The 20,620-nt window shown below is 45.7% G+C and overlaps 1 protein-coding gene across 1 annotated transcript in view; it reads right to left on the bottom strand.

Moving 5' to 3' along the window:
• Nucleotides 1–20,420, bottom strand: part of RIMS4 (regulating synaptic membrane exocytosis 4) — a 61,272-nt gene extending 40,852 nt beyond the window's left edge. Inside the window, exon 1 of the mRNA XM_020984112.2 lies at nt 19,955–20,420. Coding sequence (XP_020839771.1) covers nt 19,955–20,051 — 97 coding nt within the window. The 5' untranslated portion in view covers nt 20,052–20,420. The remainder of the gene's footprint in view (nt 1–19,954) is intronic.
• Between the last annotated feature and the right edge of the window lie 200 nt (nt 20,421–20,620).

The raw sequence follows: 20,620 nt of genomic DNA, 5'->3' as shown, positions 1-20,620 counted from the left end.
TTCTCCCTTAATAATCAGTATTCCAAACCCCCTTCCAGGTCCATTCTATGACACTTTAGGAACTCTAATAAGAAAAGCTTCTTCTTTGTCCACTAACAAAGGCTGACATTTTTACAAATTGTATATTTTATCTCATATGACACAACAATCTCGTGAGGTAGGTACTCTATTTTGCAAGTGGGGAAACTGAGGCCTGGATAGTTTAAATTACTTGGTAAAAGCTATGCAACTAGTATAAATGTGGTATTTGAATCCAGGTCAGCCATTCAATGCCTTAGACACCATAACGCCTTTTATGAGCTCACCCTTAACAGATGTGCAAGCCAGTCCTTTCACTGGTTTCTTCTTAGTGGATCGCATGAACTAGCTCTGGAGAAAGGGATGTGTTTGGAAGTGAGCTGAGTTGGGTTTGGGGAAAGGTGTGCTCCTGCTCATGGGTTAGGAAGGGAGATTTCTTTGAGCTATCAGCTTCTCAGCCTTCCTGTCCTCATCCCTACCCCCTCACCAGCACCCTCACCCCCTCACTGAGAAGCCCCAGCTCAATGACAGAGGGGCAGGGCAATGTGTCCTTGTCCTTTTCTCTTGGGTTATTTTTAACTCCAAGGACATGAATCAAATATGAAGGGAGGGATTGTAGCAGGGACAGCTATCTTTGGAGGAAAAGGAAGGGGAAAAAAATCAGTCTTGGAAAGCAAGATGAAGCTAAAACTCACCAATGTTCTGTATCTCTGTCCCCCCTTCTCATTGTGCCTCCTGGCCCCAGGGCTTTGTTCACAACATCTTTCACATTTGGAATGGACTTGTTCCCCTCTCCATCTGTTGAAATTTCTCCCTTCCTTCAAGGCACAATACCAGTGCTGCCTCCTCTATGAAGGCTTTCCTGATGATATCCTATCCCTCTAGGTAAAAGAGACCTCTCAAATTTTTCATAAATCTACCTCTCCATTCCATATACTTCCCTCTCCCTTGTGCCTTACTTCATTGTATGCTTGTCCTTCTCCACACTGGACTGTAACTTCCTGGAGAGGAGGATCTGTGTTCTCTTCTTCGTATACCAAGTGCAAAGAATAGAGCTTTATACATGGTTGGTGTTTAGCAAATGTTAAATGACAAAATCAGTGAATAGACCAAGCTACCAGGGAACCAGGAAGAAGAGCATTTGCCTAATTTTAGGAGCCAGGATGAAATTAATGCAGGAGAGGACTTACTTGGAGTCCAGGGCCTCTCTGCACTGTTCTCTCCAGGGTCAACCTACCCTAAAAGGTAAGGTTAGGGTTACTCAAAGCCGTTTTGGAGAACCTGTACTTGTCATAATGTTACTGAGTATAGAAGAGGAATGTAAGAACATCAGAACTGAATTTTGGGTGAGAGAGCCTGGTGTGACTCTGACAGACATACAGAAGACCAAAGGGGAAGCTGGGGAATAAGCAAAGTTGTCCTTCCTGAGGTCCAAGTCCAGAGATAAGAGCCAAGGCCATCTTAAGGCAAAGTTATATGACAAAGGATCCCTGAAGCCCACTTGTCTCCTGCAAGAATCCTGGAAAGGAAGATCATGTAGCACCCCTCCCACTTTTCCATCAATCCATTCCAGCATTTTCCAAACCTCATTTTCAGGAAATTCTTTCTTCTGTCTGACTTCAGTCTATCCTAGGTATAGTCAGTGTAAAAAGGGGAAGATCAATATGGGAGAAGGCTAGTTAGAGAAGGATCTTTGCTTGAAGGAGGCCTTGAAGGTTATGTGGCTTAATGGAAAAAAGCACTTTGGGTATTTCCCCCTCTCTGAATACCAATGTCCTTTTTTATAAAATTAGAGGGTTGGATTTGATGATCTTTGAGTTTAGTCCATGATTCTAAGTAGCCCCTAATGTCCATTTGTAAAATCACCAAATCACCAAAACACTGTATCATATCAGTGGAACTGTGTCCCTGTCCTTTCATTCCCTTCCTCACTTCTTCACATCCCACCCAGGGAATTATTTTATGCTGCTATTCTGGACCTTTACTTCCTCTCTAAGGCTGCTTGGTACTCCAGGTAAACTTGAATTCACCTTTCTAACCTGATCACACTAGGCAGCACAGCTGGGGTGAAAGTTCTTGAGTCTGGATCATACCTCTGTCTCAGCTGTGTGATGTTGAGAAAGTCACTGGCTTCTCCAAACCTCGGTTTCCTCCACTATAAAATGATGGGATGGCTTTGGTTGGAGGAGTGTCCCTAGACACACTCTCTCTATAAAAGGTTAAAATATGTACGTAAAAACAAAAAAAGACTTTTGGTTTTCCTCCTGGCCTGTGTCTTTAGTTTGTTGCAGGTTAGCTCTTTCCTACATTGGTACTATTTATTAGGTTTTTAAAAATTAATTTCTTTCAATAAGCATTTTTTTCTTCCATCTCCTACCCCACAACCCTTCACTGAAAAAAAGAAAAAAAACCAAAATCCTTGCAACAAATAAACATAATTAAGCAAAACAAATCTCCACATTGGCCATGTCTAAAAATGTATGTCTTATTCTACTGGTACCATTTAGAAAAAAGGCTTACGCTATTGCATATTCTAATCAAACTATTATTTTCCATGCCTCAAAGGAGGGACCCCTAGACATGCTCCTAATCCATATTCCTCCTCTCCCACCCCTCCCAACCAGGATGGAAGGACAGGAGGAAGAAGGAAGCAGAAGGACAAACTGGGGCTGCAAGTGGTGGGGGTGGGGATAAATAAACCAGACAGTAAAGATAGTAATGACCTACTCTATGCTTTTTGTTCTGTTACTTTTCTCCTTAATTACCTAACTAAAATTAGGTAAAAAAAATGACTCAGCTCCCTTCCAAACAAAATAAAATGAAAAGGTTGATTTAAAGAATCTTGAAAATCCCGCGTAGTTCTGAAATCATATAGCCCTGCTCAGTAACACCCACCCTAAGATCTATCCAAGAGGAATGACTCAGTATCCCTAAAGGAATCACAAATGAGGAGATTGGACTAAATCATCTCCAAGGTCCCCTTCAGCTCGATAAGCTAATGATTCCATGGATCCCTCATTCTCTTTTTTCACCTGTGCTCCTGACATCTCCTGTAACTAGAATCCTTTCCCATCCACCCCAGCCTGCTGAAGTCATCTGTATCCTCTGAGGCCTATCTCACAAGCCTCTTCCTCCAGGAATCCTTCCCTTGACCCCACTAGTCAGTGGTACCACGGGAAGAGTACTGTTTTCAGAATTAGTGGGCCTGTCTTCAAATCTTACCTCAGACATTTGCTACCTGTGTGACCTTGGGCAAGCCATTTAACCTCTGTGTGCCTTAGTTTATCTATAAAATGAAGGAATTGTACTGATGGCCTCTGAGGTTCTTTCCGACTCTAAGTCATCTGATTGATCTCATGTAACACTTAGTTTGTACCTCTCTTCAACCTAATATTGTAGGGACTTATGTATGAGCCTATTAGCTCCATGAGGGCAGGAGCGGAATCCTGTCTTAGTTTATTTTCCCAGTGCCCCGCCCATAGAATCATAAGATTTAGAGCTACAAGAAATCTTTCAGATCATCTGGCCCAACACCCTCATTTTGTAATTGGGATAACGCTGCTCAGAAAGGGTAAGTGTAAGATTCTAAGTATGAGTCAGAATTTGAATCCAGGTTTTCTGACTCCAAATCCCTAGATAGAATATGCTTAGAAAGTGTTTATTGAATTGAATTGAAGGATGTGTAGATTTGGGGAGTGAGGATGGGAAAGAGGGGATTCAGAGTATGATTTGCTCCATCCCCCCCCCAATCCCTCAGAGAAAGCCTTATGTGCAGTCCCCAAGTCCTGAGGACTTTGGATGTTGTCAATTCTGTTCAACAAATCTTTACTAAGTAACTTCTGTTACTGAGCTGGAAGATGATGGCTTCAGAGATGAAGACCTAGTTCTTGTTCTCAGAGAGGTTAGCACAGAGGAAATTAGACCAGACCATAGAGATAGTAATGACCTACTCTATGCTTCTTGTTCTGGACCCCAGAGGTGTTGTTTGGAGTTATATAATTTCACATTCCCTCCCTCCCTCCCTCACTTCATTCATTCATTCAATCAATCAGTCTGTACTGAGGAGATCATGTGCTCAGCCCTATTCATAGGACTTAGGAGATGACTATTCCTCTCAGTATAGTCAGGAAGACATGATGAATTTCATTTGAAGGTCACATACCTCCACCAGGCAGCCTGTTACATTCACTGTCCTATGATTGCTGCAAACGGGGCTGTAGGAGCTCCAGAAAGTGGGGGTTGGGGGGCAGATCTCTGTGGGCTGGGGTGGTCAAGGAAGGCTTCCCAGAGAAAGAAGGACCTAGGCTGTGCCTTTAAGGTTGAAGAGGGTTTAATTCCACAGAAAGGAAAGAAGAAGGCATCAGATGCAAGGATTAATCCAGGTCACCAGGTTGGGAAAAGAGACAACTTGCAAATTCACACTGATGCTGCCTTAGAAGCTGCTTGGGATATAAATAGCTCCTATAGACACCCTCCTTGTGATGGGAGGCCTTCTGCTTCTCGTATTTAAATTAAGGGCCAGGCTGGGAATGAATCCTGGGGAGCTTTGAATCTTTGAAGGCTGTGGCTAGCAGGGAAAAACGTGAATTGCACTCTAATAGTGCTGAATCTCCTTGTGTCAGGTTGCTGGGCAAACTTGGGATAAGATGATGGTCTCTGGATTTACACCTGCATCCAGCCAAGCCATTTGAGGCTGAGAGGACTGCAGCAAGGGAAAAGAGCATTGGATTTGGACCTGGGTGTGAATCCAGACTTTTGGTGACTGTTGGCTAGTCACTGCCTCCCCTCTGCACCTTAGTCTCTTCCTCTGGAAGGTGGGAGGGTTGACCTAGTTCATCACAAAGGTCCCTCCCAGTTCAAAACCATGAGAAAATGTGAGATACCCGATTAGGACCTGAGGCCACAGGCTCTTCCTGGGACACTCGAGGTTCAAGGACATATCAAGGCCAAGAGGAGAGACAGAGCCATACAGACACCTTAGAGAGGTTCAAAAACAAACATTAATCCCATTGGTAGGGATAAGGTGGGGGAAAGATCTAGAAGCACCTCTGTAAAGGAAGAGGGATCTTGGACCAGAAGTTCAAAGAGCCATGTTCTAGTCCTAACTTTGCCAGAAACCATAGACCTTAGATGAGACATTTTCCATCTATGGGACTCAGTTTCCTCCTCTCTAAAATGGAGATGATAATAGGCATCCTTTCAAGACTTACTAAACCAATGTGTGTGGAAGAATAAGCCAACATTATGATCGTCATCACCATCCTCTCGCGGTCCACATAATCTTCGCATTCTCCTAATGTTATCTCTTCGAGCTCCTTCAGCGAACTTCCAGCCGCTGCTCTCCATGTCAATTCCCCTCCCCAAGCCTCAGTTTTCTCACTTGTAAAATGGGAGTAGCAACATTTGCTCTACCTTCCTGACAGAGTTTCTGTGAGGATTAAATGAGGTAATGGTTGTGAAGGCATTTTACAAATGCTAAATGTTTGTAGCATCTACAAAAATATGAGTACTTATTATTGTTATTAGTATTATTAGCATCATCCTTATCATTATTGTGTGCCCCAAGCAAAATATACCAATTCAGGAGCACACTAATAAAAGATAGAGAAAGGCTGACTTGAATAGCTTTCATTTAAGCCTGAAGCCTTGTTTCTTGGGGTCCCAGGAGCTAGTTGTTCTGATACGAAGGCACATGTCCATTTACAAATTGCTGAAGGGCAGATGGCTTATGGCTCACTGTCATAGAGAAGAGGCTGCCAACCTCTCTTTCCCAACAGATCCCAGATTTGGGGTTTTTGGTTTCCGTGGCAACCTACAGGGACATCCTCCTATTCCTCAGCTCTCCTTTAGGATCTGGTCTGGGGCTAGGGAAGGAAGAAGACATCTCAATTCCAGATGTGGCCAAAAGCAAGGGAAAAATACCCCCATTTTGGCCAGAGATAGGTTCTACCCTTTCAAAGCCAACTTTAACCTAAGAAAGATTTCTCTTTTTTATTTTATTTTATTTTTAAAAGAGAGATTTAGAAATCCACCTCTAGAGAGAAATTAAGGGTTTCAAGAGACCTTGACAAAGAGCTCCATTCCATAAATGTAAAGCTCCCATTTTAAATTTGCTTCTTATTCAGTGCTGGAAAGCATTAGAATGAAGATTACAAATTTAATAATGTAACACAGCTGGAATTGGCCCAGCCTTGACTCTAGGAGGATAATTTGTTTCTGCCTCCAAACCAATTCTCTCCAGCCCCACTGCCACCGGTCAAGTCTAATGACAAATTCTCTGCTTTCTCTGCCTGCAGCAGCTCAGACCCAAGCTGCCATTCTTGGTGCAGAAATGGACTTACTCCCTACACTGGGAAGTAAAACCTGACCTGAATGGAAGCACTCAGGACAAAGGGGCAGCAGGGTGTGTTCTCTGCAAAGTGTGTTGCATGAAGGAAGCCCTTAATAAATGCTTTATTCATCCATCCATTCCTTTATTCAAATGCATTGCCTAGGAGTCAGGGGCCTGGGTTCTAGTAACTGATTTATCAATCACTGGGGCACCACAGGAAAGTTACCTGAGCCTCAGATCCCCCCTTTTTGAAATAAGAGGGTGGGACCAGATGATCTCTAAGGCCTCCCAGCTCTGACCTTCTAAGGTCTGTGTTCTAAAATTCCTTCCACCTCTGATAGTCTCTGTTCTAAGCCCCTTTTTCAGTTTTCACAGTCTCTGTTCTAAAGCCCCATTTAGCCCTGACCTTCCATGTTCTATTTCCTCAAGTCATTTCAGTTCTAACAGTAAGGAAAGTCTAGGACAAGAATTCTTCACCTCTTACATGACATAACCCCCTTTGACAGTCTGGTGAAGATTTTTTTAATGCATGAAGTAACATGCACAAGGTTACAAAGGAATGATATTGAAACAAAGGTGTCATTCTCACCACCCCACCCCACCCCCCCCCCCCGCCACAGACATCCGGACCATAGCCTATCCTTGTCCCCTATATATGGATTAGGCTGTTTTTGCCCACAAATGTGCACCCTACAGCCTATCCAGACAAGTTTACCCCTTTCTTAGCTCCTCCCTGAATCCTGAATATACTCAGGACATTTTCATTTTCTCCTCTGAACCTTTGCTCATGCTTTTTCCCAGTCACCTGTAACTGATTTAAATAAGTCTTACATTCATGCCTCTTTTGATCCACACACAATTCTGTGCAATCCCTAGAAGAGTATAGGGTATGCCTATTTTAGAGAAGAGGGCACTGAGACTCAAAGAGATTATAAAATCATAGGCAGGGACTCTAAAGGTTATTTAGATACAGGATTAGCACTGGGAGGCTTCCTAGACATCATCTGGTTCAAACCCTTCTTTTCATAGGTGAGGAGAGAGGCCTACAGAGATTAAATGACTTGCCCAAGGCTACAGAGGTAAGTTAAAGAGGCTAAATTCGAACTCAGGTCCTGTGACTCCAAGTTCAGTGCCTTTTCAGTTGCATAGTGATGCCTCTGAACCTTTCATCTAATGTATGAAGAAACTGAGGTTCAACAAGTTGTGATTGGCCCCCAGATCACTCAGGCAGTAAATAGCAGAGCTGAGATTGGAACCCACGTCCTCTGACTCCAAATCTATCACTTTTCAATTAACTATTAACCTGTGATCAAAGAATTACAAGATCCTTTGATTTCTAAGATTCCTTTCATCTCTAACTCCTAGCACTCTAAGACAAGTTCTATCTATCATCAGCTATAAACAACTTAGCAAGCAATCAGATACATGAATCATTGTCATCACTTCGGAGAGCAGATGGCAAGCTGTTAAAAGGATGGGCCACAGGACAAGTGACTTTTCAAGGAGAGGGCACAGTATAAAAAGTTCATAGAAGGGGGCTTCCATGAAGAACCTGAACATTTGGGAGATCCCTTAAAATGCTGGGTACCCGAGGCTAGTAGTGGTACCTCCAAATGAGGAAACAGCAAAAGCAGAAGAAAAGCTTGAAATCTTTGTTGATTCGTCTTCCTCAACTGCTTTCGCTTTCTTGGTATTTAACTACTAGAAGACCTAAGTTCAAATCAAGCCTCAGATACTTACTAGCTGTATGACCCTGGGCAAGTCACTTAACCCTGTGTGCCTCAGTTTCCTCATTTGTAAAATGAAGGAAATGGCAGACCACGCCAATATCTTTACCAAGAAAACCTCAAATGGGGTCACAGAGACTCAGAGAGGACTGAAATGACTGAGAAACAACAACGATAACAACAATATAGTTGTATTTGTTCACTTTACATTGATGCTGTATTTTTAAATGCACTTATCTCCCTCATTAGAACATAAGCTCCTTGAGGGGAAAGATTATTTCATTCTTGGTACTTGTATTCCCAGCACACCTAGCATAGTGCCTGGCACATAGTAGGCACTTGATAAATATTTGCTGATTGATATTTTTTGTTGCTAAGCCCTGGGGTTCTTTCATTCCAAGGACTATGAACAGTTCAGAGAATATTTTGTGTCTTTAGAAATTCTTAGCAATTAATCAATTAGTTCATTACCCATCCACTCATCCATAAGCATTTGTTAAGTGTCTGCTGTTTGTAAATCACTGTACTAGGCATTGGGAAATTACAAACTTTAGCTAAGATAGGATCCTGATCCTTACTAGGAGGTGTCTAGGAGGAGGACAAGACACAGACCCAGGAAACTACACAGGTACTTCAGAACAGTGGAGGAGAAATACATTAGCATGGTACAAAACAATGTACTATATACAAAACAATGTCCATGGGAGCAGATCACTACCATTTGGGGCAGGGGAGTGGAATCAGGGCATCAGGAAAGGCTTCCCAATGGAGGTAGCATTAGCTTCATAGGAATTCAACAGGTCAAGAGGAGGGAAATCACAAACTCCCAACAACTTCTAATCCTTCATACACACACACACATACACACACACATGCAGGCATGCGCGCGCGCACACACACACACACACACACACACACACACACACTCATATGTACCCTGAAGCTTCTCCACCTTCAGGAGCCTTCTGACTAGTCCTAGGGACTGTCTGGAGGGGACCCTTGACCCAAATAGTGAATCCCCTTCCCAGGGCCAGATGGTTTGGGGGAGGGTGGCCTGGGAGGCAACCAGCCCAAGCTGTGCTCTAGGCTCCATCAGAGACATTTGCTTTGCAAACTAATTAATTTCCCATTATGGGCCCCAATTAGTGACACATCCTCCCACATGCTCCCAGGGTAATGCCAGGCGGAAACTAGCAATCTCTGGGAGACTCCAAAGAGAGCAAGAGCTTCTTCAGGGGTGGAGATCGGAGAGAATGTTCAAAGATTCAGCTGAGGACAAGGTTCTTGTCTTTGTTTTTTTTGTTCCCCGTGGAGTTGAGGCACACAGTAGGTATTCCCCAAATGACTGGTAATTGATTGGGGTCTCTGGTAATGTGGAAAGGGCCTCAGTTACTGGGCCTCAGTTTCCCCATGTGTAAAATGATGGAGTAGATGATTTTAAGGTTCCTGCTAGTTATGACATTCTATGTCCTAAGGGCGCTTTCAGCTCTGACATTTTTTAATATATCTATAAATATATAGTTGTCTCCTTTGACAGAATATAAGCTCCTTGAGGACAGGGACTGTTCCTTTTTTGTCTTTGTATCCCCAGAGCTTGGCACATAGTAGGTGCTTAATAAATGCTTGTTGATTGATTCTTTGTTCTAAGGTCCCATCTAGCTCTGATATTCCGTTTTCTGTGAACCCTCTCAACTCTGACAACCTAAATCTCCTTTAGGAAGTTTTATCTAAATCTCTCACTTCTATGATGGACAGCATCCTTACCCCAGGAATTTCACATACTAAGCCTCTCTTCTTCCCCTCTAGTCACAGAGGATACATCAGGAACCAGACTCCTGCTGGATGGACTGAACAAAGGGTGGAAGAAATGCAAGGATGTCCTATAATTTGCTAGGACATCACAGATCCCTCCCTTTGGCTAGCTCCAAAACAAATTCCCTAACTGCTAATGACTGTGGAAGGGGAAAAGTAGAAATGGAACTTCCTTATAATACTCTATAGACATGGTAGAGGAAGGAAGGTTCTGAAAATGTGCTTCTCAGGCAGGAGACACTAGAATACATGTGAGACAAAGGCTATGACCCTTGGATGCTAAAGTGAGAAAGGATCTCTATAATTGTGCATCCCTTATGTGCTTCATTTATTAAGTCAACAGTCAACAAGTAATTATGGAATGCCCACTAGAGGCCACATGTCTCAAATGATAAGCAAAGAATTGTGGGAATTGTTTATGCCAAGGTGTGAAATGCTAGGACGCTAGGTGAATCATGGATTCCTGTGTTGTTAGAGTAGGGAGAAGCCCTTCGAAACCATCTTGTTGAATCTTCTCATGTTATAGATGAGGACGCTGGAGCACCAAGAGTGGAAGGGACAGCCCGAAAGTCACAGAGGGAGTTTATGGCAGAGCTGGGACCAGAACCTCAGTCTTCAGATCATTGAGTTAGCGTTCTCTCCACAAAGGGATGTTGCTGAGCCCTTTTCCCTGGAGAGGGCTCTGGAGTAGGAAGAACCAGGCTCTGCTATTCACTAGCTATATGACACCAGACAAGTTCCTCCCAAATTTTGAGCCCCAGTTCTCTGATCTGTATTATAAGAGCATTTGATTACATGTTCTCTAAGACTCCATTTCAAAGTTCAGTGAAAAGAGCCCTGGCTCTGGAATTACAAGACCTGGGTTCAAATCCCACCTTTGACAATTACTACCTGTATGACCCTGGACAGGTCATTTAACCACCTTGAGCCTCAGAGTTCTTGTGTATCAAACGATAGGGTTGGCCTCTGAGGTCTTTTTCAGCTCTGGTAGGTGATTCTATCATTTGAATAGCCTGAGAGTGTGAGTCTAAGCATCAGCTCTGACACTTATTAACAGTGTGACCACAGACATCACTGTACCTCAATTTTCTCAGCTGTAAAGCGAGGTAGTACTTGCACTACTCACTTTTCTGCATTGTTGCCCAAAAAAACCCACTTATTTCAAAGTGCTATAGAAATGGAACATAATTATTTCTAAGAAAGTGGTAATGATAGTCATTATTTAGAGATTCTGGGATCATATAGGCAGGGTTCAATGACTTTCCAAACTCAGGCTTCTGATAGCAAGGACAATTTTCAGAGTAGGTCTGACTATCACTGTCTAACACATCCCAGACACAAAAAGAATCTCTTCATCCCAAAGAGCCCCTTTTATGAAGGCACTTAGTACCTTGGTAAGCAGACCAGACCAGGATTTAAGGACCTGAGTTCTTGCCCTGACTGCCACTAATCAATGTGTGACTTTGTCACACAAGCTTATTTCCTTATCTATAAAATGAGGGATCTAAACATGTCTTTACCCCACCCCCTCCATCCCTTCACCTCTTTCCTTCCCTATGAGGGACCCAGCACAAGGACTCTTTAGGGACATCTCACTCCTGTACTGTTTCCAAAACTGTTAATGAACTGAGCTGCTAAATGCAGTTACAATCCTGGGGGCTAAGAATATAGCTGACATCAGCCTTGTCAGTTTCCGAATGAATCAGAGCCCAGCTTGGGGGGAAGAGGGAGGTGGTAGGGAGGGGAGACTGGGGAGAGAATGTTCCTAGTTGTCAAGTCAAAAGCAAAGCCTTAAATATAACCCAAACCTGGCCTGCATGGGTCCAGGGAGATAGATAGATGGAGGTACATGCCCTGGAAAGACAAATGAGAGGGGACAGCAGAGGCTTAGTCAGTGGCTGGATAGGACTACAGCTATCTAAGACACTCAGATGAGAGGATTTAGGAAAGAAAACTGCCTAGACAGGTGTCGAGTAGATGCTGCAGCAAGAGCGAGATCAAATATGGTCACACATAGAGTAGCCATGCAGTCCTAGAAAGAGCTCTGGGCTGAGAGTCAGGAAGCCAAGATTTCTGGCCTTGGCTCTGTCACTAATTCACTATATGACTTTAGGTAACTCATCTCCCCTTTCTTGGCCTCAGTAAAATGAGACAAGTTGGACTAGATGGTCTCTAAGGTTCCTTCAGTCTATATCATAAGGTTCTATCTATATAGGTGCCTTTGTAAGAAGCTCTCAGAATACTATTCTCTGGTGCCTTCCCTATCTTAGACAAGGACTTATTCCTTTTCCCCCCAAAAAAATTTTTCCCTATACATTTAATTCAACCACATTTATTCAACTAACATTCATTAAGTACCTGGTGTTCATAGTGCCCACTGGGAGTGTGGACAGGGAAGGGAGAGTAAAGAGTGCAATAGAAAGTTTGCCCCTGCCTTCATAGAACTTACCATCTGTGCAACATGGCTCTACCTCCAAAATGAACATCAAAGATATTAATAATTGCTACCAAAGAGACCAAGGTTCAAGCCAATGCCTGAGAGCTCAGATCAAAAAGTTTAAAAAGAAGCAACACTCAGAGTCTGGTTGTGTGTGTGTGTGTGTGTGTGTGTGTGTGTGTGTGTGCGCGCGCACGGGCGCACGCATAGGTGGGGAAGGGTGGGGGAAGGGTACTTTTGTCTATATTATCCCAGTAACATAATCAGACTTGGAAATCCCTTCAGGATAACTTAAGTGAAATATTTTTTAAAATTCTTTATTGAATTAACTGGATAATTGGTCCAATTTCCTGCTTCACTTTGGCTGTAGAAGTCCCAAAGGGGTTCTCAGTTTTTCCCAAGCAATAGCCAAAAAAGGGTTATATTGTGGAATACTTCATAAATACTTCACAAATTTTCCTTACAGTAGCCCTGTGAAGTATTCTAAATATTAACATGATTTACCCCATTTTACAGATAAGGAAAGAAAGGTTTAGAAAAATTGTGACTTTCCCAGGTTTAGTAAGTAGAGGAACAAAAAAATGGAACCCAAATCTTCTGACTCCAGATCCTTTTTCCATTATACTATTGTTATCCTCATTTTACAGATAAGGAAATTGGGACACAGAAAGAAAGTGTCACAGGGTCACACAATTAATAAATGGACTTATTAGATCCCTGACTGGAAAATGGATCTCCTGACACTAAGTCCAATGTCCTTCCTACCATATTATGCTATCATGAAGACAGCTAGGGCTTTAGGAGAGGCAGCAGGGGCTCAGTTGACCCTAGGGAGAAAATGAAATGGGAGAAACCCCCTCCCCTGGATTAACAGGAACCAGGAGCAGTCATACACTTAGACCATGGGTTTTGCAAGGGCAGGGACTGCACTCTTTTTCACCTCCACAGAGGTTGAAGATAGTTTGTTTCCCATCAAAAGTCTCAGGTCATATTTCAAGGACAGAAGGGAACACTAGTCCTGGGAAAGAAACTCTGCCAAGACAGGAAGAAAAAGATCAAAGAAGGAGGGGCAGGGGTGGGGAACAGAGAGATATAGAAGGCATTCCCAGGGGCTTCTGGAACCATGGCAGTGAAAGAGAAGAGGACCCATAGTGGTGTCGTTCTGACTCTGATCCCTACCCTTGCCTTGATTAGAGCCCCAGAGGACCCATTTGGGGAGTGTGGTGCATCAGAAAGATCACTGGGCAGGGAGTGGAAGATCTGGGTTTGAATCCTTTTTCTGCTACTTTCTAGTTATATGACCTCAGGCAAGTGACAATCTCTCTGGCCTGCACCTCTCTCCTTTGCAAAACGGAGAAAATCCCTTCCTGGTTCTCCTCAGATGTTATGAAGATCCAAGAAGACAATATATCTAAAGTGCTTATAGAAATGTAAATGTGACTATTCGTAATAACTAAGTTTCCCTTCATCATACACAACCCTACACACAAACTAGGAGACTAGAGCAGCAGCTGCAACACTGGCCTTCTATTCAGAAGACCTGCAATGGAACGTTAGGAAAGATGCTTAACCTCTCTGAAGCAGCCTCTGTAAGAATCGGAATAATAACTCCTGTGCTACATCTCTTTAGGACTAAGGCTTTTTAAGAGACCGAACCTGTGATGTCATTGGTACAAAGGTGCTTCCAGGTTGAGGAACTTCCTTTATCAGCACAGATCAACACTTTTCCTGCAATTTATAGTCTTAGGGAGTTGTCCCTAAGGCACTGAGGGGTGAAATGACTGCCCTAGGGTCAGATAATCAGAATTTATCAGACCTGGATTTGAACCCGGGTTTTCCTGACTCAGAAGTCATGCAGTTTATTGGTCTATCTCTGTCTCAGCTTGTCTGTGTCATAGTGCCCCATGCTAGCCACTGGGAGTGTGGGTAGGGAAGGGAGAGTAAAGGGATGTCTTGACCCTGCCCTCATGGAACTTACGATATGTGGAACATGGCTCTACATGCCTCTACCTCCAGAGTGAGTGTCTTTATCTCTATCTCTGTGTCTATCTCTCTCTGCCTCTCTCTCTGTCTCTCTCTCCCCTCCTCATATGTTTTTTTCTTTTTTAGCACAAAAATTTTACACTACAACGCTGTGAGGAAAATAGTACAAGGACATATAGATACAGATGGAAGAACTAGAGCACCATGTACATTTTACACATACTGCAAATTGTGTGTGGCCTTAAAGTGCTACAGAAATGTGAAGTATGGTGATAAGAATAAATCTGCCGACAGGTTTTGAAAAGCTGACTCCCCAAGTCTCTGAGCGTTGGTGACCTGGGCAGTATCTTCCTAGGCATTGTGACCTACGTGAGGACTGAGGGAGGTACCTCATGTGTTTTACAGGAACTGTAGCCTAAACCCCGGATCCGGCGCAAACTCATCCTTTAGGCTGAAGAAAAGGAAGGGTTGGGAAGGAAGAGAAGGGAGCTGGTCTGGTCTGTGGGCGCCTGAGGAAACTTCTATCCCGAAGACACTGCCTGGGCTCCTCTGGGAGAGGACCGTTGCTGACGGGCTGTTGCCATGGAAACCTCTTCCCTTTCCTCTCGGTGCTCACAGCATCCTGGCGCCGCTCCTGCAGCTGCGGGGGCCAGAGCCGAATGGCTACTAGGCTAGGCTCTGTTTCCTACCACTGCCTCCTCCGTCACCGCCCAGGGTAGGGCTGTAGCCTCCGGAGGACCAAATTGAAAAAGTACCTGCTGAAAGACGGAAGGTCTGGCTCGGGGGCAGGGGGCGGGGAGGGGTCATTCTTTGCTCCCCCCTCCCATCTTTCTCTCCCGCCAACCCCATTCCAGAATTCCCCCCATGGGCTGCCAATCTTCTACCCAAGCTTAAGGGCTGGACAAACTGGAACTGGGTTCCTAGATCCACCTCCCTAAATGCAGCGAAAATTGAGAAGGAAACAGTAGGAGAGGGTTTAAGCTGGGATAATCACCACGTGGATCTTCCCGCCCCTCCCCCATCGCCAGGATACACTGCTTCCAGAGGTGCCCTCGGCTGCAGCCATGAAATCCCAGCAAACTATCAGATTAACAGATGAAAGGGACCTCGGAAGAAACACAGATCCCCTTTGTCATTTTATGGATGAGGGAAATGAGGCCCAAAAAAGTGAAGTGACTTGTCCAAGGTCACAACAAAATTGTAATCAACTAAAGCGGGATTTGGATCCCTACACTACAGTCTTCCAGTAAGGAGAATGAAATAATACTGAATAACTGAATTTAACACAAAAAGCAGTCCACAACTTTCGGCAGAGGGAAAGGAGTCACTCAAAGGACAGTCAAGAGCTATACCTCAGTACAAATTATAAACTGTTGAAAGGAGCCGAGGTATAAATAGAAAAGTCATGGAAATGAGAACCTGGGGGACCTGAGTGTGAGTCTTGGCTTATTTGTGACCTTGGACAAGTCACTTAACCTTGTTGAGTTTTCTTTATCCTAGACCTGGCAAAACTATGTCTCAGCTGTGTGACCGTGGACAAGTCACTTCCCCTTTCTGGGATTTAGCTTCATCTTCCACACAATGAAAGACTAGCTCTTGGGTTACTCCTGGACCAAAAATGTATTCTTCCTTCTGCAGCCTTGCGGTGGCGGTGTAGGGAGCATCAGATTTTTCTAAAAAAAATTGTTAATGAATTTTTTACACCTCACTCATGTTTCAATAAAGTCTCCAATATCCACCTCCTAACAACAATGCACCCAAACAACAGTTTAGCAATTTAAAAAAAAAAACGAAGCTAATAACTCTATAATTTCATCAGTTTTGAGCCTCCGATCATCTGACATGTCTCCTGGGAAACATTTCTATTCGTATGGATTCTCAGTATACTAGGGCGGATGCTGGCTTCTTAAGAAGGGCCCTTGCTGCCCTTAATGCAAAGGTACTGAAGAGGCTTTAAAAGATCTTCCTTAGTGATGGGAGTGGGAAGCCAGGCTGAAGAAGAATTGAGGCAATGACCAGAACGCAAGGACATCTCCGAGTTCCCTTCACCTTTTTCGGGTACTAACAGATGAAGTTTGAACTTAGCGGTAAGACAGTGACAATAAACTCCAAGCATTTGTTCTAACTAAAGCTAATACCTATTGAAAGAGACCGCCCCCCCTCCCCCTAGCCCCTTACGCCCGGCACGGCCGCCGCCGGGTCCACAGCCACACATGCATCTTGCGCGCGCGCGCACACACACACCCAGCTGGCTGGCCCGGCCTCCCTGCCCAGCCCCGCCAGGCTGAAAGGAAGCTTTTTCACCCTGGAAACAATTTCCAGTTTGATCCATTTCGTGGAGCCGCTCCTTGCGCAATGACTCAGAAGCGGCTCTCATAGGGCAGAGGAGGGGGCTCGCTTCACCGGAAGCGCGGTCAGGGACACAGTCTTCTTTCTCAGGAAGGGGGAACGGCGGGGGAAGGAAGGAGATGTAGCGGATTTCTGAGAGGAGGAGGGAGAGGCGAGATAGCGCTAAGCCATTTCTGAAAGGTTCCGAAGCAGCGTGAGAAAGATCCCTGGCAGAGAGCCCGGAGGTTTGGGCTCGACCCCGGCTCCGCCGCTCCCTAACCGTGTGACCCTCCGTTCTCCGGGCCTCAGTTTCCTCGAATCAAATAATAATAACCCCTGCTTTGCTTCCCCCACCAGGGAGGATTTGAGGCAGAGACGGTGAAAACAAGTACTATTCATAGGTGAGGTATTAAACTGAAAACAGATGGATGGCCCGAGTGTTACATTTGCGCCCTGGAAACATTTAAAAGAACTAGAGAAAGGCCTCCAGCCCACTGGATTTATGGACGAATGGTGAAAAGACATGGACGAGAATAATATAAGAAGGTATGAGTAATCGGAGAGGAGAGGAGCTGCGATCTGCATAGGTGGAGGGGTCACAGACCCATGAGACTACGGATCTACTGAGGGTATTCTGAGAGTAGAGTCTAGCCCTTACCCTAAGATAAAGCAACTTCTTTTAGAAACTAGCCCAGCAAAATGCAACTGGTTATCATCGTCAGCAGAAGTGAGAAGGAAAAGCCAAAAACGTTTTTTAAAAATTTCACCCAGAAGAGAAATGAACCATACAACTAGCATTCTGCTTCCGATTTTCAATCGAAAATCTTTGCAGGTGAAGCTCTGGTCTCACTCTCATGGAAGGTCCAAGCTGTGCCCCACCCCCATCACCACTGCAGCCCAGGCACTAAACAGTAAGGCCCTGAGCAAAGGTTTTTGTAAACTGCTGCTTCCCCCCCACCCAAACTTTTCTAGATCCCAGGTCATTTTTCCACAGTCAGATTTCTTGCTGTCATACTCCTGACCTAAAAAGGAACAAGTTGGAGAAACATGCTGTTGACCCTGCCCCCACCTGATGACATCAGACTGTGGGGCTTCCCATTCCTAGTTGGAGAAGAGGCACAAAGTCCTTCCCCCAGGGTGCTGGGTTTGTCTCCTAAGAGTTGACCTCTTTGTTTAAGAAGGGGAATGTTGAGGTGAAGCTATAGATTGGGAAAGGATTGGTATGGGTGTAGGGAGTGGAGAGAGAAAGGAAGGGATTTACTTCACCTCTCCAGTCCTTAACAGATGGTCCCTAGGGTGAAGTCCAATTCTGACATTCAGTTATCTTTCTTCTTAGAACAATGAATGTCAATATTCCCTTCTAGTCCTGAAGTTCTGTTATATCTTCTTAGGAGGCATTCTTTCCCTCTTCCCTGTCTGATGGGGATGGGGGCGGGCAGGGAGAGAGAGATATCATTCAAAATGGCAACGGTTAGCATCTGAGCAGACAACTACATGGGGAAGGGTGAGAGGGAAGGAGGGAGACTTTGTCCCTCAGCCTGGCTTCAGGGACAATTCAGGGGATTATTCCCCATTCCCCCGAGCCTCCAAATCAGCTTTTCTAGTCAGTCAGTATGGGTAGTCTAGTTCCACACAGAATCCTTGAAATTCTTTCAGATTTAAATAAGATCATAGATCCAGAGCAGGAAGGAACTTAAGAGGCCATCTAGCCCAACCCCCTCATTTCACAGATAAGGAAACTGAAGGGCCCAGGAAGGAGAAATGACTTGTCCAACACCACACAGACAGTATTTAGCAGACATGAGATTTAAATCCAGGTGCTCTGAATCCTCTCTGCTTATTCTGTCTCTCTCCAGTTACACCAGTAGGGCAGACAAAATAAGCCTCTTCCCTGTTCCAAAGCATATAGGGATCAACCCATTATTCCACTACCTCCCCACAAGTGCCTATTGCTAACCAGGTTTTGGTCTTAGCACAGAAGACTTTCAGAGAATGGTTCTGTCTCTCCTCCTAGCCTTGAGAGGCAGCATGGTGTAGCACATAGAGCACTGGATTTGTCCATACTTGCTGTGTGGGTCTGGGCAAGTTACTTAACCTCTCTGTGTTTCAGAGAGGTTATCTGTAAAATGGAAAAGGGTTTAAGTCTTTTAAGTCCCTTTCAGCTCTAAATCCAGGATTCTATGGTCCTTGCATTTGGTCCCTTTTCTGGCCCAGTTAGCAACTATAGTTGCAATGGAACCAAAGCCAATATTACTAGATAGTTTTCACCACACACACACACACACACACACACACACACACACACACACACACACACACACACACAGAGGATAGCTTCCTAGAAGCCATCTTTTACTTAAATGAAAGAAAGTACCAAAAGAAAATCCATCCGCTTCCTCACACAACCCCATCAGACTTGCCTGTTTTGTTTGGTCCCAAACTGGAAGCCTCAGAGTTTCTTCTTACTTAATATCCCCAAGACCCTGTACCCTCCCTTCTCACTCTTTCTCTGGTTAAGGGTTAACAAATATGTGGCCCTAGCACCTCAAGTGTTTTTTTTTTGGCCTGCTAGATGATGCCAACTCCAACCTATTCCCCAAACAGCCATATAGAGGCTTGTCCCTAGGGACACTCCCCTGGGGAAGCGACCCTTGATCAAAAAAGCCCAAAGTCAGGATCCCTGTTTAAGTCACAGATCTTCCCCAGGTGGAATTGATAGAGAGATGGAAGGAAGGAGCTCTATCTGCACTGTTCTTCCTTTCCCATTCTGCCCCAGTGTCTGTTGGGCCAAGAGCTCTGATGAGGAAAGCATTGGCGGGGGGGGGGGGGGGGGGGGGGTGGCCCTTGGGGCCTTGAGCAAGCTCCTTCCCTAGAAATTGGAGGGGGGGGCGGTGTTGGCGCAGGGCGCCGAACATACGTGTTGAGTACAAGCAGGAGGTCTCAACCCTGAATTCTGCTCCTAGAGCTCCTCAGGGACTGCCTAAAAAACCAGACTACGCCCCGGGGGCCATCTCGTGGGGAAGGGCATGTATCCCAGAGCCCTCAGTCAAGGGCCACTTCGGGTGTCAAGGCCAGCAATGCTGTTTCTATTGCCCCTTATTTCTCTCTAGTCCATATCTTCTCAGCCCTCCGTGCCCCATCTCTGGGGACCATCCTTAATCACTTCGCTCACCTCCACCGAGGCCTCTCCAGAATTCCAACTCCCGCCTCGCCCCGTGCCCACCCCTCCACCCTTGTCTCCCGAGCCCCCCACCCAGTCTCCGCCAGCCCGCGGGCCTCCCTCCCCCACCATCTCCCTATCTTCTTCCCGGCTCTCACCAGCGTCCTCTTCGTCGAAGGAGTTCATGCAGGGGAAGTAGATGGCGAGCGCCTCGAAGGAGGCGGACAGGCTGAGGCGGCTCTGAGAGCGCTCCATGTAGAGCCCAGGAGGACCGGCCCCGGGCGCCTCGGCCGCCGGCGGCTTGGCCAGCTTAGCCGCCCCATTTTTGACCCGGAGCACCGCGCGCGGCGTCTTGGCGGCTCGACTGGGGCTCCGAAGGAAGAAGGGAAGGAGCCGCTGGGGCTCGGGCTTGGACTCGGGCTACTGGGCTGCAGGGCCCACACCCAGGGCGCTGCGCCGAACTCTGGGCTTAGGCAGCTGCACCTGGACTGCTGGCAGTGGATGGGATAGGATGGGAGGGAGTGGGGCAGGGCCGGGCCGGGCCGGGCCGCGCCAAGGTGAGGCGCGCGGAACCGAGGGACAGCCTGTTTTCCAGTCTGCGGCGCAGACCTAACTGGCGCTTCATTCCCCCAGCCCAGGGCGGGCTTTAGAGTGAAGTCATCGGCTCAGCCAATCAGAGCAGCCAGCGGAGGGAGGGGGCTCCCGAGGAGCTAGGGAATTGGGGGGCTCGACGTTAAAGGGGAAGTGGGCTTGAGGCGGGCGGGGTCCCAAACTGGGGGCACCATCCTCCAGGGACGCTGGACAGCGCTCGACTAGCTTCCGAG

Source organism: Phascolarctos cinereus, unplaced genomic scaffold (genome assembly GCF_003287225.1).
Source record: "Phascolarctos cinereus isolate Bilbo 61053 unplaced genomic scaffold, phaCin_HiC Scaffold_2;HRSCAF=192, whole genome shotgun sequence".
Classification (NCBI taxonomy): domain Eukaryota; kingdom Metazoa; phylum Chordata; class Mammalia; order Diprotodontia; family Phascolarctidae; genus Phascolarctos; species Phascolarctos cinereus.
This window is presented reverse-complemented; position numbering and strand designations above follow the sequence as displayed.